Source organism: Myxine glutinosa, chromosome 13 (assembly GCF_964187855.1).
Source record: "Myxine glutinosa chromosome 13, kmMyxGlut1.1, whole genome shotgun sequence".
Lineage (NCBI taxonomy): Eukaryota > Metazoa > Chordata > Myxini > Myxiniformes > Myxinidae > Myxine > Myxine glutinosa.
The window spans coordinates 104,503,451-104,531,157 of NC_136273.1; the positions used below are offsets into that span (position 1 = coordinate 104,503,451).

General features: G+C 46.2%; 1 protein-coding gene across 1 annotated transcript in view; it reads left to right on the plus strand.

The window, feature by feature from the left end:
* Nucleotides 1–27,707, plus strand: part of LOC137439162 (complement C3) — a 421,636-nt gene that overhangs the window by 101,373 nt on the left and 292,556 nt on the right. Inside the window, exons 15-17 of the mRNA XM_068134902.2 lie at nt 8,135–8,264; nt 26,069–26,158; nt 26,393–26,599. Coding sequence (XP_067991003.2) covers nt 8,135–8,264; nt 26,069–26,158; nt 26,393–26,599 — 427 coding nt within the window. The remainder of the gene's footprint in view (nt 1–8,134; nt 8,265–26,068; nt 26,159–26,392; nt 26,600–27,707) is intronic.

Below are 27,707 nucleotides of genomic sequence, written 5' to 3' on the forward strand. Positions count from 1 at the left end.
GTAACCTCCTCGTTAGGAATGTTAATTTGTGTAGTCACGGTAACCTCCTCCTTCCCAATAGGAATGCTAATTCGTGGAGTCACGGTAACCTCCTCGTTAGGAATGTTAATTTGTGTTGTCACGGTAACCTCCTCCTTCCCAATAGGAATGTTAATTTGTGTAGTCACGGTACCCTCCTCCTTCCCAATAGGAATGCTAATTCGTGGAGTCACGGTAACCTCCTCGTTAGGAATGTTAATTTGTGTTGTCACGGTAACCTCCTCCTTCCCAATAGGAATGTTAATTCGTGGAGTCACGGTAACCTCCTCGTTAGGAATGTTAATTTGTGTAGTCACGGTAACCTCCTCCTTCCCAATAGGAATGTTAATTCGTGGAGTCACGGTAACCTCCTCGTTAGGAATGTTAATTTGTGTAGTCACGGTAACCTCCTCCTTCCCAATAGGAATGCTAATTTGTGGAGTCACGGTAACCTCGTTAGGAATGTTAATTTGTGTTGTCACGGTAACCTCCTCCTTCCCAATAGGAATGTTAATTTGTGTTGTCACGGTAACCTCCTCCTTCCCAATAGGAATGTTAATTCGTGGAGTCACGGTAACCTCCTCGTTAGGAATGTTAATTTGTGTAGTCACGGTAACCTCCTCCTTCCCAATAGGAATGTTAATTTGTGGTCACGGTAACCTCCTCGTTAGGAATGTTAATTTGTGTTGTCACGGTAACCTCCTCCTTCCCAATAGGAATGTTAATTTGTGTTGTCACGGTAACCTCCTCCTTCCCAATAGGAATGTTAATTTGTGTTGTCACGGTAACCTCCTCCTTCCCAATAGGAATGCTAATTCGTGGAGTCACGGTAACCTCCTCGTTAGGAATGTTAATTTGTGTTGTCACGGTAACCTCCTCCTTCCCAATAGGAATGTTAATTTGTGTTGTCACGGTAACCTCCTCCTTCCCAATAGGAATGTTAATTTGTGTTGTCACGGTAACCTCCTCCTTCCCAATAGGAATGTTAATTTGTGTAATCACGGTAACCTCCTCCTTCCCAATAGGAATGCTAATTTGTGGAGTCACGGTAACCTCTTCGTTAGGAATGTTAATTTGTGTTGTCATGGTAACCTCCTCCTTCCCAATAGGAATGTTAATTTGTGTTGTCACGGTAACCTCCTCCTTCCCAATAGGAATGTTAATTTGTGTTGTCACGGTAACCTCCTCCTTCCCAATAGGAATGCTAATTCGTGGAGTCACGGTAACCTCCTCGTTAGGAATGTTAATTTGTGTAGTCACGGTAACCTCCTCCTTCCCAATAGGAATGTTAATTCGTGGAGTCACGGTAACCTCCTCGTTAGGAATGTTAATTTGTGTTGTCACGGTAACCTCCTCCTTCCCAATAGGAATGTTAATTCGTGGAGTCACGGTAACCTCCTTGTTAGGAATGTTAATTCGTGGAGTCACGGTAACCTCCTCGTTAGGAATGTTAATTTGTGTAGTCACGGTAACCTCCTCCTTCCCAATAGGAATGTTAATTCGTGGAGTCACGGTAACCTCCTCGTTAGGAATGTTAATTTGTGTAGTCACGGTAACCTCCTCCTTCCCAATAGGAATGCTAATTCGTGGAGTCACGGTAACCTCCTCGTTAGGAATGTTAATTTGTGTTGTCACGGTAACCTCCTCCTTCCCAATAGGAATGTTAATTTGTGTAGTCACGGTACCCTCCTCCTTCCCAATAGGAATGCTAATTCGTGGAGTCACGGTAACCTCCTCGTTAGGAATGTTAATTTGTGTTGTCACGGTAACCTCCTCCTTCCCAATAGGAATGTTAATTCGTGGAGTCACGGTAACCTCCTCGTTAGGAATGTTAATTTGTGTAGTCACGGTAACCTCCTCCTTCCCAATAGGAATGTTAATTCGTGGAGTCACGGTAACCTCCTCGTTAGGAATGTTAATTTGTGTAGTCACGGTAACCTCCTCCTTCCCAATAGGAATGCTAATTTGTGGAGTCACGGTAACCTCGTTAGGAATGTTAATTTGTGTTCTCACGGTAACCTCCTCCTTCCCAATAGGAATGTTAATTTGTGTTGTCACGGTAACCTCCTCCTTCCCAATAGGAATGTTAATTCGTGGAGTCACGGTAACCTCCTCGTTAGGAATGTTAATTTGTGTAGTCACGGTAACATCCTCCTTCCCAATAGGAATGTTAATTTGTGGTCACGGTAACCTCCTCGTTAGGAATGTTAATTTGTGTTGTCACGGTAACCTCCTCCTTCCCAATAGGAATGTTAATTTGTGTTGTCACGGTAACCTCCTCCTTCCCAATAGGAATGTTAATTTGTGTTGTCACGGTAACCTCCTCCTTCCCAATAGGAATGCTAATTCGTGGAGTCACGGTAACCTCCTCGTTAGGAATGTTAATTTGTGTTGTCACGGTAACCTCCTCCTTCCCAATAGGAATGTTAATTTGTGTTGTCACGGTAACCTCCTCCTTCCCAATAGGAATGTTAATTTGTGTTGTCACGGTAACCTCCTCCTTCCCAATAGGAATGTTAATTTGTGTAATCACGGTAACCTCCTCCTTCCCAATAGGAATGCTAATTTGTGGAGTCACGGTAACCTCTTCGTTAGGAATGTTAATTTGTGTTGTCATGGTAACCTCCTCCTTCCCAATAGGAATGTTAATTTGTGTTGTCACGGTAACCTCCTCCTTCCCAATAGGAATGCTAATTCGTGGAGTCACGGTAACCTCCTCGTTAGGAATGTTAATTTGTGTAGTCACGGTAACCTCCTCCTTCCCAATAGGAATGTTAATTCGTGGAGTCACGGTAACCTCCTCGTTAGGAATGTTAATTTGTGTTGTCACGGTAACCTCCTCCTTCCCAATAGGAATGTTAATTCGTGGAGTCACGGTAACCTCCTTGTTAGGAATGCTAATTCGTGGAGTCACGGTAACCTCCTCGTTAGGAATGTTAATTTGTGTTGTCACGGTAACCTCCTCCTTCCCAATAGGAATGTTAATTTGTGTAGTCACGGTACCCTCCTCCTTCCCAATAGGAATGCTAATTTGTGGAGTCACGGTAACCTCCTCGTTAGGAATGTTAATTTGTGTTGTCACGGTAACCTCCTCCTTCCCAATAGGAATGTTAATTCGTGGAGTCACGGTAACCTCCTCGTTAGGAATGTTAATTTGTGTAGTCACGGTAACCTCCTCCTTCCCAATAGGAATGTTAATTCGTGGTCACGGTAACCTCCTCGTTAGGAATGTTAATTTGTGTTGTCACGGTAACCTCCTCCTTCCCAATAGGAATGTTAATTCGTGGAGTCACGGTAACCTCCTCGTTAGGAATGTTAATTCGTGGAGTCACGGTAACCTCCTCCTTCCCAATAGGAATGCTAATTCGTGGAGTCACGGTAACCTCCTCGTTAGGAATGTTAATTTGTGTTGTCACGGTAACCTCCTCCTTCCCAATAGGAATGCTAATTCGTGGAGTCACGGTAACCTCCTCGTTAGGAATGTTAATTTGTGTTGTCACGGTAACCTCCTCCTTCCCAATAGGAATGTTAATTTGTGTTGTCACGGTAACCTCCTCCTTCCCAATAGGAATGTTAATTCGTGGAGTCACGGTAACCTCCTCGTTAGGAATGTTAATTCGTGGAGTCACGGTAACCTCCTCCTTCCCAATAGGAATGTTAATTTGTGTTGTCACGGTAACCTCCTCCTTCCCAATAGGAATGTTAATTCGTGGAGTCACGGTAACCTCCTCGTTAGGAATGTTAATTTGTGTAGTCACGGTAACCTCCTCCTTCCCAATAGGAATGTTAATTCGTGGAGTCACGGTAACCTCCTCGTTAGGAATGTTAATTTGTGTAGTCACGGTAACCTCCTCCTTCCCAATAGGAATGTTAATTCGTGGTCACGGTAACCTCCTCGTTAGGAATGTTAATTTGTGTTGTCACGGTAACCTCCTCCTTCCCAATAGGAATGTTAATTCGTGGAGTCACGGTAACCTCCTCGTTAGGAATGTTAATTCGTGGAGTCACGGTAACCTCCTCCTTCCCAATAGGAATGTTAATTTGTGTTGTCACGGTAACCTCCTCCTTCCCAATAGGAATGTTAATTCGTGGAGTCACGGTAACCTCCTCGTTAGGAATGTTAATTTGTGTAGTCACGGTAACCTCCTCCTTCCCAATAGGAATGTTAATTCGTGGAGTCACGGTAACCTCCTCGTTAGGAATGTTAATTTGTGTTGTCACGGTAACCTCCTCCTTCCCAATAGGAATGTTAATTCGTGGAGTCACGGTAACCTCCTCGTTAGGAATGTTAATTGTGTAGTCACGGTAACCTCCTCCTTCCAAATAGGAATGTTAATTCATGGAGTCACGGTAACCTCCTCGTTAGGAATGTTAATTCGTGGAGTCACGGTAACCTCCTCGTTAGGAATGTTAATTGTGTAGTCACGGTAACCTCCTCCTTCCAAATAGGAATGTTAATTCATGGAGTCACGGTAACCTCCTCGTTAGGAATGTTAATTCATGGAGTCACGGTAACCTCCTCGTTAGGAATGTTAATTCGTGGAGTCACGGTAACCTCCTCGTTAGGAATGCTAATTCGTGGAGTCACGGTAACCTCCTCGTTAGGAATGTTAATTCGTGGAGTCACGGTAACCTCCTCCTTCCCAATAGGAATGCTAATTCGTGGAGTCACGGTAACCTCCTCGTTAGGAATGTTAATTCGTGGAGTCACGGTAACCTCCTCCTTCCCAATAGGAATGTTAATTCGTGGAGTCACGGTAACCTCCTCGTTAGGAATGTTAATTTGTGTTGTCACGGTAACCTCCTCCTTCCCAATAGGAATGCTAATTCGTGGAGTCACGGTAACCTCCTCGTTAGGAATGTTAATTCGTGGAGTCACGGTAACCTCCTCCTTAAACACCGCATCAGTGTGACCTTTTTTTCCCACACCTGACACACGAGGTTTTGGGACAAAACCGTTTTAAATGTCCGAACGCTCTGCACTGAAAACACGTTAAGATGGCGGACGATGCAGACAGCTGGCAGTTTGTGTCCTCCATGTTTATTTTGAATGAGATATTGAGGCCCGTATCGTCCCCAGGGTCTGGTAGGACCATGTAGGCCTACACCTGTCATGAGAAACTCATGACATGTTTAACACGTTCATTCCGACAGCCAAGAGGAATTGTCGAGATCCTGGACACCGTTTTACCATAACGCGATAACACGTCATAATCCTGTCATTGGAAATAAACGGAGGTGCGTTCGATATAACGACTCTCGTCGCGGGAGTCAACATCGGCGACGCCATCATAAAATGACCACTCGCTGTGCACTTACAACGTCATGGACGAGTTCATCATCTGAAACGAAAACAACTACCTTCTGATTCATACGTGACGCAGCACGAATATTTTCATCACCAATAATATTCCCAACTGCGAGAATAATGTCCTCTACAGGAACTCCGTCGGGAGGAACACACACGAACGCGTGCTTCCGGGTTAAACCCTCGAAACCCTCACATCGAGAGTGTGCATTCGCCATGCCGGCGATATTATCACACCCTTCTTGTCCAAACCGTTCAAGAAGGTATCGAACCTAAATAAATCAAGCTAAAATGAAAAACCAAAAACTCATTATAAGCATAAACAAGGCTTACAAAGCGTCGTCAAAACGGATAGGCCGCACCCAAAATGTGCCCGCTCTCAATTTCTCTCTCTCTAACACAAATGAGTTGAAACTCGAGAACAAAACGCCAGAGGCACATGGGATGTAACAGGAAAGGAGAGAAGGGATTGGGGGGGGGGGGGGGGGGCTGTAGGGACAAAAACAATACACTGTCGACTCACCACACGACAGAGCAGCTCCTTTCGGTGGCCATGACGCCACACCCAAATCACAACAGACAGCAGGAGAGAGAGAGAGAGAGAGAGAGAGAGAGAGAGAGAGAGAGAGAGAGAGAGAGAGAGAGAGAGAGAGAGAGAGAGAGAGAGAGAGAGAGAGAGAGAGAGAGAGAGAGAGAGATAGAGATAGATAGATAGATAGATAGATATGCATATGCTATCCTTGGGGCCTGTGGCTGAGACGAGGCCACTGAAACGTCATCTCAAACAGGCCTGAATTCCCCTCCTCCTCTTTTTTGCCTTTTATTTTTCTTTATTCCCTCGCAAATATTCCTTTGTTATTTTGACCACCTCCTCTCCCCCTTGGTATAGGATAGGGATATCTGGTGGGGCGTTTAATTGTCTAGTCTGCATTGTCTTGGTGGCTGTCTCTTTATTTCAGTACTTATTCTTTCTTTACCACCACATGTCAGTGGGATTTCCTTTGGTTCATCTGTTGTTTGGTTGTATACCCTGTGTTTTTGTTTATCCTGAGTAAAGGATTTGCCTTCATTCCACTGTTTTGAATTTGCATAGCATTACTGGATTTGCATACATTTGGATACTGTGTCGGTGAGTGGGGGTGTAAAGTTGCGTCGGCTTTCGGACGATGACTCCGCTCGGTCACGTCTGACTGCTTAAATAGCGAGACGTGCACGGGAACATATTGACCTCCCGAGTACGTCTACTCGGGCCTCCGGAGCAATAGGCCATACCCTGGGCCCCTCTTATTAGGGGCCCTTAGTCAAAAAAAATCGTGCACATTTATCCAAAGTTTCGAGGTTTTGGCTGGAGTTACCTTCGGTGATATGATTTCAAATTCTGCTGGGAGTCGAGCTCAATTGTCACCCTATCCAATATGGCTGCCAGGTGGCAAAGGCCTCATCATAACTCATGTACTACAAGTAGTAGAATCACAAACACAACGTCGAAATAGGGATTTTCGTGGCTGTGGAGTTCAGTCCTAATGTCATTTTGGTGATTATAGGTCAAGATCATGTGTCAAGGTCAAGGTTGGTATTTACCTTATCACAAATCACAACCACAAATACATTTCCAAGTCATGAAACAAAAGTCATTATCGTATGCATGCCTTTTATTGAACTTCATAGTTTCAGAGAACTCCATTTAGATTTGATAACACACCATGCTTATTCACATAGCTACACTCATGTCTTGTTAACCTCGTGGAATGGACGACATCGAGAATATTCCTCAATTATAGCGACACGAGGAGCAGAGGCAGCTGAAAATTCCTGGTTTCTAACCTCACGAGGTACACAACAAATGGAAGTGCCTAACTTTTCATCTCTGGGCTTGGTCACATTCGTTATTTACGCAGCCACCCTCGTAAGTAGAGAGCGATGTGCAGCGGAGACCGGCCCTGCAGCATTTGCAGGCGCTACCGGCATCTGCCGAAACGGTCCAGAACGGTATCCATTGCTTCTTCTTCTCATCAAATTCCCAGCCCCATTTGGAGAAGTCAGGGATATTCTGCTGGCATTCAATGGCTCGCTTCCAAAAGAAGCATGCCTGCACGATGCACCTCTTAATGTGTTCAAAAAGAGATGCATGGGTAGGAGGAATGTTTGGAGATAATGGGTAACGCTCTGCGTGCTTCATTGACGGAAGACTGAACAGACCTGAACACACTGACTGAACAGATTCACAGATCTTACTGAACATGAGCACAGTGAAATGTTGAAGAAGCTTCATGTGCTCTGGCTCGGGGTAAAAGATTCTGGATCTTCAGTGAGTGCCAGCAAGGTCTCTGTCAACTCTGGCAGGAGATTCCAAGCAGCCCATACCATACAGTTTTCTTCCCACACTCCAGCAGCTGTGATGAGGTGTCATATTGGATTTGGCTGCCATCTTGGATACGGGTGAGAACTGAGCTTGTCTTCTGGCAGAATTATAAATGTTATTACCGAAGGTAACTCCACCCAAAACCTCGAAACTTTAGATAAAAGTGCACAATCGAGCTGTATTTGAGGATTAAGGGCCCACCAGTGGCCAGGTGGTAACATTGTGCTAGAGCTCCTCCTATTTTACCTAGTGGAGTTTATTTACGTTAGAGCTGAGCACGAACTCAGTGCATGGTTAGAGTTAGAGTGATTATACAGAAAATGCCGTAAGAAAAAAAAATTGAATTGGAATTACAAGTTTACAACGAACCCTTTGGGTGAGACAGACCATTGGAGGGTTTGAGAGGTTTGAGCCTGTGTGGCAGCGAATATTGTGTGACCGTGCAGGTTTGGCAGAGTTTGGCGCACAAGGACCTTGGTTGCACCCAGGGCAGTGGAGCAAACACTGAGGATGTCTTTCATGGGGCTGGTATGGTCTTCCTGGCCACACAGGGTAACCCTGCAACCCATCGTGAAGGTACATTGCTGAATCTACTGAACCTGGTGATTGAGACTGAATATTTCACATTTCTGATAAACATTCCTTCATTCATTCCATTTAATTCCCACATCCCACTCCCCTGGACTCTGCTTGATCTTGCCTCTTCGTCACCACTCATGTGCACAGCAACATCTTTTTCAGCTCCTTCTCAAATCCCATCCTGTTTTTCACTCGACCTCTTCACCACTCACCTGCACAGCAACATCTTTTTCTCCTCCTTCTCAAATCCCATCCTGTTTTTCACTCTACATCTTCACCATTCACCTGCACAGCAACATGTTTTTCAGCTCCTTCTCAAATCCCATCCTGTTTTTCACTCTACCTCGTCACCACTCACCTGCACAGCAACATCTTTTTCTCCTCCTTCTCAAATCCCATCCTGTTTTTCACTCTACATCTTCACCACTCACCTGCACAGCAACATCTTTTTCTCCTCCTTCTCAAATCCCATCCTGTTTTTCACTCTACATCTTCACCATTCACCTGCACAGAAACATGTTTTTCAGCTCCTTCTCAAATCCCATCCTATTTTTCACTCTACCTCGTCACCATTCACCTGCACAGCAACATCTTTTTCAGCTCCTTCTCAAATCCCATCCCGTTTTTCACTCTACCTCGTCACCATTCACCTGCACAGCAACATCTTTTTCAGCTCCTTCTCAAATCCCATCCTGTTTTTCACTCAACCTCTTCATCACCACTCACCTGCACAGCAACATGTTTTTCAGCTCCTTCTCAAATCCCATCCTATTTTTCACTCTACCTCGTCACCATTCACCTGCACAGCAACATGTTTTTCAGCTCCTTCTCAAATCCCATCCTATTTTTCACTCTACCTCGTCACCATTCACCTGCACAGCAACATCTTTTTCAGCTCCTTCTCAAATCCCATCCTGTTTTTCAGTCAACCTCTTCATCACCACTCACCTGCACAGCAACATCTTTTTCAGCTCCTTCTCAAATCCCATCCTGTTTTTCACTCTACCTCGTCACCACTCACCTGCACAGCAACATCTTTTTCTCCTCCTTCTCAAATCCCATCCTGTTTTTCACTCTACCTCGTCACCACTCACCTGCACAGCAACATCTTTTTCAGCTCCTTCTCAAATCCCATCCTGTTTTTCACTCTACCTCGTCACCACTCACCTGCACAGCAACATCTTTTTCTCCTCCTTCTCAAATCCCATCCTGTTTTTCACTCAACCTCTTCATCACCACTCACATGCACAGCAACATCTTTTTCAGCTCCTTCTCAAATCCCATCCTGTTTTTCACTCTACCTCGTCACCACTCACCTGCACAGCAACATCTTTTTCTCCTCCTTCTCAAATCCCATCCTGTTTTTCACTCTACCTCGTCACCACTCACCTGCACAGCAACATCTTTTTCAGCTCCTTCTCAAATCCCATCCTGTTTTTCACTCAACCTCTTCATCACCACTCACCTGCACAGCAACATGTTTTTCAGCTCCTTCTCAAATCCCATCCTGTTTTTCACTCGACCTCTTCATCACCACTCACCTGCACAGCAACATCTTTTTCAGCTCCTTCTCAAATCCCATCCTGTTTTTCAGTCAACCTCTTCATCACCACTCACCTGCACAGCAACATCTTTTTCTCCTCCTTCTCAAATCCCATCCTGTTTTTCACTCTACATCTTCACCATTCACCTGCACAGCAACATGTTTTTCAGCTCCTTCTCAAATCCCATCCTGTTTTTCACTCGACCTCTTCACCGCTCACCTGCACAGCAACATCTTTTTCAGCTCCTTCTCAAATCCCATCCTGTTTTTCAGTCAACCTCTTCATCACCACTCACCTGCACAGCAACATGTTTTTCTCCTCCTTCTCAAATCCCATCCTGTTTTTCACTCTACCTCGTCACCACTCACCTGCACAGCAACATCTTTTTCTCCTCCTTCTCAAATCCCATCCTGTTTTTCACTCTACCTCGTCACCACTCACCTGCACAGCAACATCTTTTTCTCCTCCTTCTCAAATCCCATCCTGTTTTTCACTCTACCTCGTCACCACTCACCTGCACAGCAACATCTTTTTCTCCTCCTTCTCAAATCCCATCCTGTTTTTCACTCAACCTCTTCACCACTCACCTGCACAGCAACATCTTTTTCTCCTCCTTCTCAAATCCCATCCTGTTTTTCACTCAACCTCTTCACCACTCACCTGCACAGAAACATGTTTTTCAGCTCCTTCTCAATTCCTATCCGGTGTTGTGACTTCTACCTTATCTTTCTTCCTGTGCAATGGCTCATAGAGTACCTGGAGCCCATTACAATTGCTAATCAAATGCAGGTGATTATTCAGCTTGATTTGTTGTTTTTTTAAAAAAGGATCGATATTCCCATGGAAGAACAAGACAGCATAAGATAGGTTATAATACTACAATAAGCATGTAAGCAAAGTGTTGACAGGGGAAGCATGTCAGCAAAAGGGGTCAGGGGAAGCATTTAGACAAAGGGGGGGGGGGGGGTGGGGGGAGCAGGGGAAGCATAGATATGGAGACCAGCTTAGATATGGAGACCTTGTAGAGATGAATGCTGAGAATGTGAAACCTGTCTGGATTAAATCACTTGTGACAGTTGCCCTAGGTAGAATCTCACCTTTTGCGGTCAGCTAATGGGGATGTGGCTTCCACCAGTTGTTCAAAAGGATGACATATACCATTCAGCAAAATTTTCAATGCGCTGCAAAGTATTGATCCTGGTAATTGCTCCCATGTCTGGCCCATGCTCCAATCCTGTGTAAGTTTCTAATGAGAATGATTATATTATTTGTTTTCACTGGGGCTTCGCCGATTTAATTTCATCCTCCAATTTGAGCACTTAATGCACTCATTATTATGCTAATAATATGCAGGGAAGTACATTATTATGCTAATGATATGCAAGGAAGCACATTATTATGCTAATGATATGCAGAGAAGCACATTATTATGCTAATGATATGCAAGGTAGCACATTATTATGCTAATTATATGCAGGGAAGCACATTATTATGCTAATGATATGCAGGGAATCCCATTATAATGCTAATAATATGCAGGGAAGTCCATTATAATGCTAATGATATGCAGGGAATGACATTATTATGCTAATGATATGCAGGGAAGCACATTATAATGCTAATGATATGCAGGGAAGCACATTATTATGCTAATGATATGCAGGGAAGCACATTATTATGCTAATGATATGCAGGGAAGTCCATTATAATGCTAATAATATGCAGGGAAGCATGGTATAATTACCTCCCCCAACGAATGTGGGCAGTGGTTATGTTTTCACCCCTGTGTGTCGATTTTGTTACTTGCGAAAATTGAATATTTCTCAAGTTTATTAGTTGGCTTGTGCGTTATTCTGTCTGATTAATTAAATTATCTGTCTGTTTGTTTGTCAATCGTCTGCAGGTCACAATTTTCAACTGATCTTTAGGAAACTTCATTAAACGGTAGAATTGGTCACAAGGAATAAGGCTTTTTTTTTTTTTTTTGTATACAGAATCGAGGCTCGTGAAAGAGCTAACATTTATCACACAAACAAATCAAACAGACAAACAAACAAAGTATATAAAAAGAGGGAGCGGTAGACAAGATGGGGAGAGAAGGGGAAGCACACAAACACAACATTTGAGAGCAGGGATATCGGGAGATGTGTGCGAGGGAGAGGGCTTGGGGGGAGGCGGCGTGGGAAGGGGGGGGGGGGGGTGGGAGAAGTATAAAAAACAAGGACACCAAGGACTTCCAGGAAAGAAGTTGGTATTTCAAAAAAGTGGATTTGGGGTGAAATTAGCGGGGGTAGAAAAGATCAAGGTTTTGGATGGGGGAAGATAAGAGATGGTGGTGAACAGCTGTTTTAAAGACCTCGAGGGAGGAGTGGGATTGAAGAGAGTGAGGGGGTTTGTTCCAGAGGCGAGAGAAAAGAGGAATGAAGGAGTGAAGGTGAGCAGAGAGTCTTGATTTTGGCAGTTTAACCATAAGAGGGTTGCAGGCAGATCTTGTGCGACCTGTAGGAATATTTGGGGGACAGAGCCCAGAGAGAGCTGGGGGGCAAGGCCGGAGAGGAGTCAGTAGAAGACGGAAAGACCACCAACCTGCCTGCGGTGAGTGAGTGAAAGGCCCTCGGAGTTAGCTTCATCGCGGGAGATTCCAATGATTCTGAACGCTTTGGTTTCAACAGCGTGAAGACGAGCTAGGTGTGAGGCAGGAGCACCAGCCCAGAGGGGAGAGCAGTATTCCATTGAGCTGCGGATGAAAGCCTTGTATGTGGTGAGGAGCTCAGGTGTGCCAAGGAAGGACTTCGCACGACGGAGGATGCCCAGTCGGCGACTGGCTTTGGAGGCCAGATTTGAAATGTGGGTTTCCCAGGAAAGATCATGGCAGATAGTGAGACCCAAAAGCTTGAGTGACAGAACTTCTTGGAGAGGATTATTCAGAAAGTGGATGGGAGGGTTGTCCAGTCGGTCTTTTTGGAGAGACATCTTAAGAGTGTGAGATTTGTCAGGATTGAAAGACATGTTCCACTTGTTTGCCCAGTCTGTGATTTTGTCCAGGTCTGCAGAGAGTGAGGAGGCTGCAGACTGCCGATCTGAGGGATGAGGAATGGAGCGACAGAGAGTAGAGTCATTAGCAAAGAGATAGAGAGGATTTTCAAGAGAGTCAGAGAGATCATTGATGAAGACCAGAAAAAGCACAGGGCCCAGAACACTGCCTTGGCGAACTCCAGCCTGAACAGGAAGAGGATATGAGAGAAACCCATTCAGGGCCACACGCTGACTACGACTAGAGAGGAAGTCCGCCAGCCATGCGTGGAGATTTCCATGGATACCAAAGGAGGAGAGTTTGGTGAGCATAGCGGGGTGCCAGACCGTATCGAAGGCACGTGATATGTCAAGGGAGACAGCTCTAATTTCCTTTTTGGCATTGAGGACCTCCATCCATTGTTGAGAAAGCAGCTTTCATCGGCTTTCATGGCCTTGCAGTATACCTGCCTGCTTCAGTGCTTGAGTTGGAATAAATGCTTTGTTAAATATTATCATTGTTTTTGTTATTTATTTAGTAATGAGAATGGCTCAGACGCTCGTATAAAAGGACACGGAGCCGTTAGTAGTTCGAGCAAGCCATGTTCCGCGTCCGGCACTCCCGGCCCGGAGGTCACTCCGGAAGTACATTTGCACAGTACACTGGGCGGTGTTATCAACACAAGCTAACACCTGTAACATCTCCATTTTTTAACATTACTAATATCATATAATGCAATCTATTCTACCAAAATTTCGAAAAGAGATGTAAACTGCTAACACAACATAACAATATTCTGGATAAATTATAACATAGGATTATGCCAGGAGCTGAACATTTCCACCATCAATTGCATCAAATCAATAACTAAATGTCCTTGCTGTTACTTGTAACAGTTCACAGATCAAGTCTGTTTGGGGGGTTTTGACAGTCTTCCATTGCGGGAGAAAACAGGGCTCCTGTGTGAAAGAGGCTCTTTGACCATGGCCGGTGTTGAGGGTGTGCTACAGGTCCTCCCTGCTGGTGTGCTCACTCTCACCAAATTCTTCTTAGCATTGCAGCCCTCAGGCTCAATGTCAGTTTTGTCTTCACTTTGCACATCTGGTCTTGTGATGCTCCGGTTGTGCCTTTCCTCTGCTAGCCCATCCGAGGGCTGTCCATAACAGGGAGGTGGTGCTGACTCAGCTACTCTCAGGTCCACGCAATTGCGGCGATACAGGGCTCCCCCCACATCCACGAGATAGGAGCGTCGGGCAACCTGTTGCACGCAGGTTCCTATTTTCCAGCGACCAGTTCGGTCTCCAGGCAGTGGTTTCATACGGATGCACTCACCAACATTTAGTTCAGGTAAGTCTCTGGCTGACCTGTCACAGCTGAGCTTGGATATCTGCTTTTTTTGACGCAGTTTCTCCAAAACACCTGGCACAACACAAGGCTCGAGCAACTTGTTGGTCACAGGTAAAGGTGTTTTCAGCCTTCTTGACATCAAGCGCTGTGCTGGGCTGCTATCCATGCCCTCCGTTGGTGTGTTCCTCCACTGGAGTATGGCCTTCCAGGGGTCATTGCCATCACATGTAGCTTTCTTGCACAGGTTCTTTACGATTTTGACGGCAGACTCAGCTTTGCCATTGGCTTTTGGGTGTCGTGGAGAGGATGTGAGATGCTCGAATTCCCATTCGATGGTAAAGCGTCTGAATTGCTCGCCTGCAAATTGAGGCCCATTGTCAGAGATTACATGGTCCGGTTGACTGTGACGTGCGAATTGTGCCTTGCATCGCCGGATTGTTGTCTCAGCAGACAGGTCTGGGAGCAGCTCAATTTCCCAGAAGTCAGATAAGGGATCGACCATCAGGAGGAAGTCTTTCCCAATGTACTTGAATAAGTCCATGCTGATGATCTGCCAGGGCCGTGTGGGCAACTCGTGCGACATCATCGTCTCCTTTTGCTGCTCATGTGCATATTCATTGCACATGGAACATTTACTGACAAAGTCTTTGATCTCTGCTTGCATGTTTGGCCAGAAGAGAGTATCGCGTGCTTGCCTGTAGCATGCTTCCCCTCCTCTGTCGCTCAAGCTTTTGGGTCTCACTATCTGCCATGATCTTTCTTGGGAAAATCACATTTCCAAGCTGGCCTCCAAAGCCAATCGCCGACTGGGCATTCTCCGTCGTGCGAAGTCCTTCCTTGGCACACCTGAGCTCCTCACCACATACAAGGCTTTCATCCGCAGCTCAATGGAATACTGTTCTCCCCTCTGGGCTGGTGCTCCTGCCTCACACCTTGCTCGGCTTCACGCTGTTGAGGCCAAAGCTTTCAGAATCATTGCAATCAACTGCGATGTAGTCAACACCGAGGGCCTTTCACTCACTCACCGCAGGCAGGTTGGTGGTCTTTCTGTCTTCTACCGACTCCTCTCCGGCCTTGCTCCCCCAGCTCTCTCTGTGCTCTGTCCCCCCAATATTCCTTCAGGTCGCACAAGATCTGCCTGCAACCCTCTTCTGGTTAAACTGCCAAAATCTAGGGTCTCTGCTCACCTTCACTCTTTCATTCCCCTTTTCTCCCGCCTCTAGAACAAACTCCCCCACTCCCTTCAATTCCACTCCTCCCTCCAGGTCTTTAAAACAGCTGTTCACCACCATCTCTTATCTTCCCCCATCCAAAACCTTGATCTTTTCTACCCCCGCTAATTCACCCCAGAGTCCTTGCAGTGTTCATATGTTTTATTCCTCTCCCACCTCCCCCCAAGTCCTCCCGATGTCCCTGCTCTCAAATGTTGTGTTTGTGTGCTTCCTCCCCTTCTCTCCCCATCTTGTCTACCGCTCCCCTTTTTATATACTTTGTTTGCTTGTTTGTTTGATTTGTTTGTTTGATAAATGTTAGCTCTTTCACGAGCCTTGATTCTGTATACAAAAAAAAAAAAAAAAAAAAAAAAAAAAAAAAAAAAAAAAAAAAAAAAAAAAAAAAAAAAAAAAAAAAAAAAAAAAAAAAAAAAAAAAAAAAAAAAAAAAAAAAAAAAAAAAAAAAAAAAAGTGGCTGGGGTGGATTCGTGCCAGCATCTCTGGGCACAAAGACTTTGGTATGATAACTCTCTGACCTTTGAACAGCACGCCATTCTGCACACTGATTTCATCTCTGCATAGCCAATAATCTCTAACAGGAAGAGATGTCTCCTCTCTCTGGTCAGGCCACCCGGCCAAGACAACAGCTTTTAGTGCTTGCAGGTATTCGTCTCTGTCTGTGTGCTGTCTGATCTGAAGCAGGCGTCGATCAGTGACGTTCAGGTAATCTGCCTGATTGATCTGCTCCACATCATACTGCCCCTTCTGCATGCTACAAACTGTGTGTCGCTCATGATCCACATTGGAAGTAAGGACCGCTGCTGTTGCCCTGCTGAGCATGTTGCTGATATACATGTTAGGCCCAGGCTTGTACACAACCCTGAGGCTGTAGTTCTGGAGTGTGAGCAGCATGAGGCTTGCTGAAAATGGCAATGAGCGGCTTGTGATCAGTCTCTGCCGTGATCACTTCTCGGACCATACAGATAGTGATGGAAGCATTGACAGGCAAACACTATGCTCAGGCATTCTTTTTCGATTTGTGCATACTTTTGTCCCGTCAGCGTTAGCGCCCTTGATGCAAATGCAACCGGTTGTCCCTCTTGCATGAGACAGCACCCCAGTCCATTTTGGCTTGAGTCACTTTGTATAGTGACTGGCTTTGAGATGTCATAGTACCTTAATACAGGTATCGTGGTGACCAGGCGCTTTATTTCCTGCACTGCAGCATCGTGTTTCGGTAGCCAATGCCATATCGCATCCTTGGCCAGCAGTCTCCTCAACGGCTCACAAACCTCAGAAAGGTGTGGCATGAATTTGGCAAGGTAGGTTACAAAGCCAATGAAATGCTGGACCGCATTCCCATCTGTTGGGTGTGACATTTCCAGAATGGCTCTCACCTTTTCAGGATCAGCCATCACACTGGCTCATTGAGAATGGCTCATTGAGATCTCGCGAGATCTTGGAGACGGCGGCAGGGATTTTCGAAGCTCCACACGGTCTCCACGTTTTTCGAAGTTAAGTCTGTTCACAATTGTATTTTGTCGAAACTGTATTTATCTTTCGGTGTGTGAAGTTATTGTGTGCAACTTTGGTTGTTTCTCGGTGTTTATCCTTCATAAATTGATCGTCTGTTTGCCGTGTCGTGTCTTGAGGCCTTGTACAGTGTGCACTGTACAACCTTGAGGCTTTGTTTTTCTCTCAGTGGTCCGTCGTTTGTGATCCAATAACTTTCGTTCTCTGTATTCCCAGTCTTTTCACCCATAGCCTACTTCCTTGTGTAAATCTCAACTCAAAAAAAAAAAAAAAAAAAAAAAAACATTTCTTTCTCTGTTCTCATTCGTTTATTCATTCTTATTCGTTCGTTCGTTCTTCGACCACGTGTTTCTCCCCCATTTCCCCAGATAGTTTTCACTCATTAACCTTCAATGTTTACACTTTCCCCTCAAGTTATGTATTCCGTCATATTTTATAACACCTTTTTCTTCTTCTTCTTTAAAAGGCTGCTTTCGACTTGCTCACCAAATCAATTCATCCCAAAAAAAAAATCCATCTCCTATAGTGCCTTTTTTCTACATTCCCTAAACTCTCCTGCACTCCATCCTCCATCCAGCGTCCTTAAACGTATTTTTAACTCGAAGGTCACAAGAAACTCATTTTGCAATAAATGTTCGTTTCCCATAAATCGTACACTTTCAAAAATCCAATCTCACCCCTCCCCTCCAAATCTTCCCCATAACCCCTCCCCTCCAAATCTTCCCCATCACCCCTCCCCTCCAAATCTTCCCCATCACCCATCCCTTTCAAATCTCCCCCCTTGCCCCCTCCCTCCTAAACTACCCCCTCACCCCTCCCCGCCAAGACGCCCCCTCGCCCCTCCCCTCCTAGACTCCTGCCTCACCCCTCCCCTCCAAATCTCCCCCATATCCCATCCCTTTCAAATCCCTCGCCTTGTCCCTTCCCTCCCAAACTCCCCCCTCACCCCTCCCCTTCAAATCTCCCCACCCTCATTGCTTCTCAATTTCCCCCCTCTCACTCCCCCTCCTCAAAGCGTCCTCCCCGCTTCTTCCCCCTTCAAACTCTCACCTCCATCTCCCCCAACCTTCTGCCTCGCTCTTCCCCCTCCTCAAATAACACCTCATTGTGGCTCACCCAATCACCATCAAACCTTTTGTCCGCCCCATCCTTCCCTTTCTCCGAGCTATTCTGAAATCTCTGACACACCTTCAACAGCTCTCCCTACCTCTTCCACCTCTTCCACATCTTACCCTACCCCTCCTCCCCCCTGTTCTGTATCTGATGCTCCCCCTTCCTCTTCATTAACGGTATGGACCTCAAACATCCGGGGCCTTCGTTCAAACTTAACTGATCTCTCCATACAGGTTGCTTCTGTCAAACCAGACGTGATCTGCTTAACAGAAACTTTCCTCCTTTATGATGTCTCTGATTCCATAGTATCTCTCCCGGGCTACTTCCTCCTCCGGTATGATAGACCTGAGCCTCGTCCTGGAGGCGGGGTTGCTATCTTTATCAAAAACTCTCTTCCTCACTCGCCCTGCACTGCACTCTCTCCACCTCACCCCCAGGAATACCTCTGGCTACGGCTTCCCCTTCGCTCCCACCTCTTGTTCATATGTGTGTTGTACTGTCCACCAAACAGTGATGACTCCATCTACATCTCGCTGTCTGATGATATGGACCAACTTCTATCTACTCATCCCAACTCTCTCTTCCTCATATGTGGTGATTTCAACTGTCATCATGCCAGTTGGCTGGGTGTGGGTACCTCTCTCACCAGCCATGGCTTCTCAGCAAAGGACTTCTGCGACTCACTGGGACTGACACAATCTGTCAATTTCCCGACCCGGATCTCAGTCAACGGAACATCTTCTCTTCTGGACTTGGTTATGACTAACTTCCCTGAAAATGTCTGCTGCTCTTCTTCTGCTCCGATCGGATCATCTGATCATGTCCTTGTTAAAGTGGACATCTCTCTGACCATCCTCAGGGAGCCTGCTCAGCGTCGACGAGTCTGGCATTTCACTCAGGCCAACTGGCACGGTCTTCAAGCAGCCATCAATCATCTGGACTGGTCTCCCATCTCTACCACCTCTGACATCAACTCATCCTGGGAATTCTTCCAAAGTAAATTGCTCTCTCTCATGCACAGATTTATCCCATCTCGTCTTCAGTTGTCATACCCTTCCTCCCGTCCATGGTACATGGAATCTTGTGGTGAGGCTGTTGCCCAGAAACAACTTGCCTTCGTCTCCTGGAAAGCAAATCCAACGGAAGGAAATCTCATTTCCTTTCACAAAGCCCGAAACAAGTGTGTGTCCACCCTCAGGAGAGCCAGGAAACAATATCTCTCCGTTCTCAAGACCGAACTCTCTTATCTGTCTCCCTCTTCCAAATCCTGGTGGCGTCTGGTCAAATCCGTTTCTGGTGTTTGTTCCCCCTCCATCCCCTCCCTTACCTCAAACGGCTACACAGCTGACTCCGCACGTGAAAAAGCTGAATGCCTCAACTCTGTGTTTGCCTCTAAATCTTGTGTCCCAAACCCATCCCTCTCTGTACCCACTATACCCAGTCGTACCCTGCTGCTCCTGGACTCCGTGTCCTTTCCTCCTGACAAGGTGGAAAAGTTTCTGTCAACCCTCGACTCTGATTCTGCAACTGGACCCGACGGCATCAGCCCACGGGTCCTAAAATCCTGCTCTGCTGCTCTATCTCACCCTCTCTCTGTTCTCTTCACCCTCTCTTTTGCTCAAGGTCAACTGCCATCTGCTTGGAAATCAGCCAACATCACCGCTTTGCACAAAAAAGGTGCAAAAACAGATCCTAGCAACTACAGACCAATCAGCCTTCTCCCAATTATCAGCAAAGTCATGGAATCCATCATTGCTTCTGATATGAAATCTTTCCTCTTCTCCAATGGCTTGATCTCTGATCATCAATTTGGTTTCAGACCAGGTCACTCTACTCTGGACATGCTGCTTCTGCTGTCTCAACAATGGATGGAGGTCCTCAATGCCAAACAGGAAATTAGAGCTGTCTCCCTCGACATATCACGTGCCTTCGACACGGTCTGGCACCCCGCTCTGCTCACCAAACTCTCCTCCTTTGGTATCCATGGAAATCTCCACGCATGGCTGGCGGACTTCCTCTCTAGTCGTCGTCAACGTGTGGCCCTGAATGGGTTTCTCTCATCTCCTCTTCCTGTTCAGGCTGGAGTTCCCCAAGGCAGTGTTCTGGGCCCCGTGCTTTTTCTGGTATTCATCAATGATCTCTCTGACTCTCTCGAAAATCCTCTCTATCTCTTTGCTGATGACTCCACTCTCTGCCGCTCCATTCCTCTTCCCTCAGATCGGCAGTCTGCTGCCTCCTCACTCTCTGAAGACCTGGACAAAATCACAGACTGGTCAAACAAGTGGAACATGTCTTTCAATCCTGACAAATCTCACACTCTTACTATGTCTCTCCGAAAAGATCGACTGGACAACCCTCCCATCTACTTTCTCAACAATCCTCTCCAAGAAGTTCTGTCGCTCAAGATTTTGGGTCTCACTATCTGCCATGATCTTTCTTGGGAAAACCACATTTCCAAGCTGGCCTCCAAAGCCAGTCGCCGACTGGGCATCCTCCGTCGTGCGAAGTCCTTCCTCGGCACACCTGAGCTCCTCACCACATACAAGGCTTTCATCCGCAGCTCAATGGAATACTGTTCTCCCCTATGGGCCGGTGCTCCTGCCTCACACCTAGCTCGGCTTCACGCTGTTGAAACCAAAGCTTTCAGAATTATTGGAATCTCCCGCGATGAAGCTATCTCTGAGGGCCTTTCACTCACTCACCGCAGGCAGGTAGGTGGTCTTTCTGTCTTCTACCGACTCCTCTCCGGCCTTGCACCCCCTGCTCTCTCTGTGCTCTGTCCCCCAAATATTCCTACAGGTCGCACAAGATCTGCCAGCAACCCTCTGATGGTTAAACTGCCGAAATCTCGGCTCTCCGCTCACCTTCACTCTTTCATTCCTCTTTTCTCCCGCCTCTGGAACAAACTACCTCACTCCCTTCAATCCCACTCCTCCCTCCAGGTCTTTAAAACAGCTGTTCACCACCATCTCTTATCTTCCCCCATCCAAAACCTTGATCTTTTCTACCCCCGCTAATTCACCCCAGATCCACCTTGTTTGAAATTCCAACTTCTTTCCTGGAAGTCCTGGCAGTGTCCATATGTTTTATACCTCTCCCACCGCCCCCTTCCCATGCCCCCCCCCCCCAAAGCCCTCGCCCTCTCTCAGATCTCTCGATGTCTCCATGTCTCTCGGTCCCTGCTCTCAAATGTTGTGTTTGTGTCCTTCCCCCTCTCCCCCCATCTTGTCTACCGCTCCCTATGTTATATGTTTTATGTGTCGGTTTGTCTTTCTGTGTGATTAATGTTCGCTCTTTCACGAGCCTCGATCTTGTATAAAAAAAAAAAAAAAAAAAAAAAAAAAAAAAAAAAAAAAAAAAAAAAAAAAAAAAAAAAAAAAAAAAAAAAAAAAAAAAAAAAAAAAAAAAAAAAAAAAAAAAAACACCATTTGAAGACAGTACATGTCCATGGAAATGGACCTTTGCTACCCTGGACTGCAGCTTCTTCAGGCCAAGTCTTAGTTTAACGTGCCTGCAGCGGTGCATCAGCGCCAGTAACTTTGCATCGTGGTCACTATCTGCCTCGGCATCTGTATCCCCACAGCCAACAATGAGGATGTCATCTGCAATGGGCTCTACTCCATCTAGCCCAGCCAATAGCTCATGCTGCTTGCGTTGGTACACCTCTGGTGCTACGGAGACACCAAAAGGCAGTTTGAGCCACCGTTTCTTGCCCCAGGGAGTCCAAAATGTTGTCATGTAACTGCTCTTCTCGTCTAGCTTGCATTGTAAAAAGGCATCACGTGCATCTACGAGTGTGAATACCCGTGCCTTTGGTAATTTGTATAAGACATCTTCAAGTGTTGGTATGAGGTAGTGAGATCTTCGCAGTGCTTGGTTCAAAAACTTTGGATCTATGCAAATTTTCAGCTTCTCAGGCTTTTTTACTATGACCATGTTACTTATCCAGTCTGTCGGATCGGTCACAGTGGTAATGTGCCCATCTGTCTCATGCCTGTTCAGCTGTGCCTTCACGGCGGACTTCATGGCCACGGGTACATTGTGCAGGGAGCACTGGACTGGACGGATTTGGGCGTCCGGTTCAAAATGTATTTCTCCTGGAACTGACTCTATTGGTCCATTGAAAACATCGTTGTACATGCTTATGAGCTGTTGTTTGGTCAAAGGCCCAGTCAGATGGTGCTCCATTTTGTGCAGTTCAGCAGGGACAGTGAAGTGCATCAGTCCCAAGCACTCACATGTGGAGCCTGACAACAGGGGTTTCTGACTGACCTCCGCAATTTCAGACTCAAGCTTGTGTGTTCGTCAACGTATTACACACTTTGTTTTGAAAAGTCCCAGTGACTTCAACAACTCGCCAGAATACAACTTCAGTCTCGTGTTACTTGGTAAGAGTCGCGCTTTCGGTGCGAGATTCATCTTGTCTTTACGGCTCATTACGTTGCACGTTGCCCCAGAGTCAAGCTGGCATTGCTGTAACTTGTTACGCAATTGGGTGTGATGAACCATTTTTTCCCTCTCGACCTCAAAGCACCGATGCACTCGCTTGTGTAAATGAAATTGCCACCGTTATCATCCTCCTCTTCAGATTCAGTATTTTCCACCTTGTGCAGCTGCCCTGCTGCGGGCCTTCTCGTGCTCTTAAAGCATACTTTGGCAAAGTGATTAGCCGTGCCACATAACCTGCATATGCCTTACCATAGGCTGGACAGTGTTCTCGTCCTCGTCTGTGTTCATTGCCACAGTATTTACACGTGGCACGGTTGTCTGTCGACATGCTGGGAGGGTGGCCGTTTTGCCTTGTCGCTTTTGGAGAGCCGCTCCTGCTGCACTGTTGCCTCGCTGTGACATTGACACTGTCGATCAGCGGCCTTTCCTGCTCCATTGTTTTCATCCGCATGTCCGTGAGCTCTGCTGCCCGGCATGTCTCGATGGCTGTGTTTAGGGTTAAATCCCGTTCCCTCAGGAGGCGACGGCATGTACTCTCATTAGCAATGACGAGAACGATTTTGTCTCTAATCAGCTCGTCCTTCAATAAGCCATATTCACAAGATGCCGCTTTCTTTCTCTCTGAGATGCGTAACAAAATTGTCAATCGATTCTCCCTCTTCTTGCTTACAGCTGCCGAACACGTATTGTTCAAAAATCAAGTTTCTTGCCGGCTTGAAGTACGTCTCAAACGCAATTAGTATGGCCGACACGTCTTTCTCCTGCTCGGCTGTGAGATTCAAGTTTTCCTTATAAACATGACGACATTCGCTGCCCATCACCATTCTCAGAGTCGCCGCTTGCACTTCCCTTGGCTTCTCATTCAGACCGGTTGCGAGTCGATAATCCTCAAATTCAGCTCTAAAATTGTCCCAATTACTGCTCCAGTCACCACTCATTTTCATCGTGTCCGGGGGTGGAATGTTGGCAGCCATGTTGATCAAGGCCTATGCCCGAGGCGTTTCAGCACAGCACGTTGCGGCGGGAGATCACAGTTATTCACTCACTTTTGTACACGCGGTGGTGCTTGAAGGAGTCCGTTATGGGGTAACTTGCATCAAGCCACTTCTGACACCATGTTTCAGACGCTCGTATAAAAGGACACGGAGCCGTTAGTAGTTCAAGCAATCCATGTTCCGCGTCCGGCATTCCCGGCCCGGAGGTGACTCCGGAAGTACATGTGCACAAGTACACTGGGCGGTGTTATCAACACAAGCTAACACCTGTAACATGCCATGGAAGGACATATTAAGCTGCTCTATACACCTTAACATGGCGTGCATTTAGAAACATGGGAATTCTTCTGGATTCTTTGCAGTTAATTCGCCTAATTAACTCAGGAGATCATAACAATCATTTCGCGAGAACTACAAGTACACAAATCAGAAATTCCATATCAGAAAGCTCCAGTGGAACTACACAAAAAACATGCCGCACGCATGCACACACCACACACACACACACACACACACACACACACACACACACACACACACACACACACACACACACACACACACACACACACACACACACACACACACACACACACACACACCATCAACTTATAGCAGAAGGAACAGCTGACCAAGTCGTTTCACCAGTTCCTCCATCTGACCATTAGTCATCGCGAATCTGCTGAACTGTTGGACCAGGGAAGAACGCAAGGAACTGCAGAAACTTCCAAGAACGCACGAAATGCCGTTTCTGACGATCAGTTTCTAAAAATTTCCTGGGGAGGACCCCCAGATCCCCCTTCATCCCTCCCTCCCCCCCAGCGCATTGGTTTCAATGCCTCACATGGTGCAGGTGGACTCATCGCTTGCCTAAGATGTACCTTTGTCACATTTGGTATCCCTGATGAATTAGCTTCCGATGGTGGTCCTGAATTCACAGCTGTCGCTACACGTCAATTCCTCAAGGACTGGGGTGTACATCATCGACTCTCCTCAGTAGCTTATCCACATAGCAACTGCCGTGCTGAAGTTGGTGTCAATACTGTGAAGCGTCTTCTCATGGACAACACTAGCCCTAATGGAGGCCTTGATACCGATGCATTCCAACGTGCACTGCTCCAGTATAGAAATACTCCAGACAGAGACACAAAACTCTCTCCAGCGATGTGCATTTTTGGCCGCCCAATTCGAGACTTCATCCCAATACCACCTGGCAGATACAAACCTCATAACACCTGGCGTGGGACTCTGGAGGCTCGGGAGGAAGCACTTCGCAACCGCCACATGAGAGACGCTGAGCGCTGGTCTGAACATACCAAGAGACTCTTGCCCCTTGTTGTCGGCGACTGTGTTCGCATCCAGAATCAGACCGGGCCACACCCCCTCAAATGGGACAAAACCGGCATCATCATCGAGGTTCGCCAGTTTGACCAATATGTGGTAAGAGTTGACGGTTCAGGAGGGTTACTCTGCGCAACAGGAAATTCCTGCGAAAGTACATTCCTGTGCTAACACCCCTACCAAGATTGACGATCGATGGTGATATTGGAGTGCAGAGACCAATGGTTCAGCAGAACATCCCACACCCATGCATTGTGCACACCACAACCCCGGTCAGTCACAAGGAGGCTTGTGGCCCATCCATTACTAGTCCAATGCCACCGCAACATCCCACCATCAACTCTGACACCACTCCACCGCAGCCACCTGCTACGTTTCCTGTTGAATCACCCATGGTCAACCGGAGCCCTCCTGGCCGCCATCAGCTCTTTGATGATGCTACATCCCCGTCTATGACTAAGTCATCGCAGGTAACTCGGCATATGAGTGCAGCGCCTCCAATGTCACCTCCTCAAGTCAGTGGTCCCAAACCCAATACGGTTACCACACGCCCCGCGCTTGACAAACCAGCTGCTGGACCCAGACGGTCCGGCCGAAGCACGAGCAAGCCTGCCTGGCACTCTGACTATGACATGTGATTCTGGCATTGACCATTACTGACATTGTGTTTGGTTTCTGGTTCACCAGTTCTTCAATTAGCTTCAAAGTTAGTTACATATATTCTTCATATTCTCAGTCTTTGTCATGCCAAAAGACACACACACTTGTTATACACTTATATTTTCCATGCCAAAGACTTGGGGGGAGATAGAGGATTCTTAATCATTACTGATCATTATGTTTGTTCTTATGTTTTTCAGACCGTGTTCATTGTTGAAGTTGCAATAAACCGCCAACTGGATTAACAAAGAGAACTAGTCTTATTTAGTTTCCTTCACCTCTTTTAAATAAGTGCTTCATCTGATGTGCCTGTGTTACGGAGAGATGATGGGAGATGTCGCCCTGTTCTGTGTACATTTATGTTGTGGTTTTCGCCATCTTGTGGAGATGGACTTGTGCAACCCACCACTTCATTCGGTTTTCCAGGGGCGATCCTCTTAAAGTTTTACAATTGATGCATCTCATCCATGTTACATCTTACCCTCGAAACTAACAAGATTCTTCTCTCCACAAAGAAAATGACAACAACAGGATCTCTCGATATGGCATTTTTCTCCACCTAATACAGTTCACCGTTTCCCACACCAACCTGCAGAACTTTCCTGTCCTGCGAGGTCAATACAAAGATCCAGAAGGTCCCTGAACCGGGCTCGGAGGGATTTCCACAAAGAGACCATCGCCAAGCGTAAGCAAGTCTGTTTTGTCCTCCATTTTGTTTCACCGTCGCACCTTATTTTCCATTGCCATTTACCTCACTATAATTGCCTTGGGATTCACCTGTTTTTTCTCTTTTACATTACCTTTGGCTCAGCTCCTTTTATCATCTCCATTCTTTGCAATCCTCATGCTTGATGCCGTCTTTTCTCCGGCAGTTCGTGTTCTTTGTTTTTAATCTTTGTGTTTTCATTTCCTCGCACAGAAAACGAGTTTACAGATCCTGAGCTGAAGAGATGTTGCCGCCATGGCTTACTGAAGAACCTGTTGGATATATCTTGTTCCTTGCGTGCGAGACGCATCACTTCAGGAAGTGAATGTGTCCGTGCTTTTCGAGCATGCTGTGATCTTGCAACTTCCCTCCGCAATCCACGCCGCAATACCTTTTCGTTATTTTCACACACAAAAACAGGTATACATTTTCACGCAAGGCCCACTTATTGTTTTTATTATCTTTGTATCCCTTCATCCTTGTTTCAGGCCTCAGTGAAAGTTCCACGAGGTTTTCTCTTCTTTTTCTTTGTATCCCTTCATCCTTGTTTCAGGCCTCAGTGAAAGTTCCACGAGGTTTTCTCTTCTTTTTCTTTGTATCCCTTCATCCTTGGTTCAGGCCTCAGTGAAAGTTCCACCAGTTTTTTCTCTTCTTTTTCTTTGTATCTCTTCATCCTTGGTTCAGGCCTCGGTGAAAGTTCCACCAGTTTTCCTCTTCTTTTTCTTTGTATCCCTTCATCCTTGGTTCAGGCCTCGGTGAAAGTTCCACCAGTTTTCCTCCTCTTTTTCTTTGTATCTCTTCATCCTTGGTTCAGACCTCGGTGAAAGTTCCACGAGGTTTTCTCTTCTTTTTCTTTGTATCCCTTCATCCTTGGTTCAGGCCTCGGTGAAAGTTCCACCAGTTTTCCTCTTCTTTTTCTTTGTATCTCTTCATCCTTGTTTCAGGCCTCGGTGAAAGTTCCACGAGGTTTTCTCTTCTTTTTCTTTGTATCCCTTCATCCTTGGTTCAGGCCTCAGTGAAAGTTCCACGAGGTTTTCTCTTCTTTTTCTTTGTATCCCTTCATCCTTGGTTCAGGCCTCTGTGAAAGTTCCACGAGGTTTTCTCTTCTTTTTCTTTGTATCCCTTCATCCTTGGTTCAGGCCTCGGTGAAAGTTCCACCAGTTTTCCTCTTCTTTTTCTTTGTATCACTTCATCCTTGGTTCAGGCCTCGGTGAAAGTTCCACCAGTTTTCCTCTTCTTTTTCTTTGTATCCCTTCATCCTTGTTTCAGGCCTCGGTGAAAGTTCCACGAGGTTTTCTCTTCTTTTTCTTTGTATCCCTTCATCCTTGGTTCAGGCCTCGGTGAAAGTTCCACCAGTTTTCCTCTTCTTTTTCTTTGTATCTCTTCATCCTTGTTTCAGGCCTCGGTGAAAGTTCCACGAGGTTTTCTCTTCTTTTTCTTTGTATCCCTTCATCCTTGGTTCAGGCCTCAGTGAAAGTTCCACGAGGTTTTCTCTTCTTTTTCTTTGTATCCCTTCATCCTTGGTTCA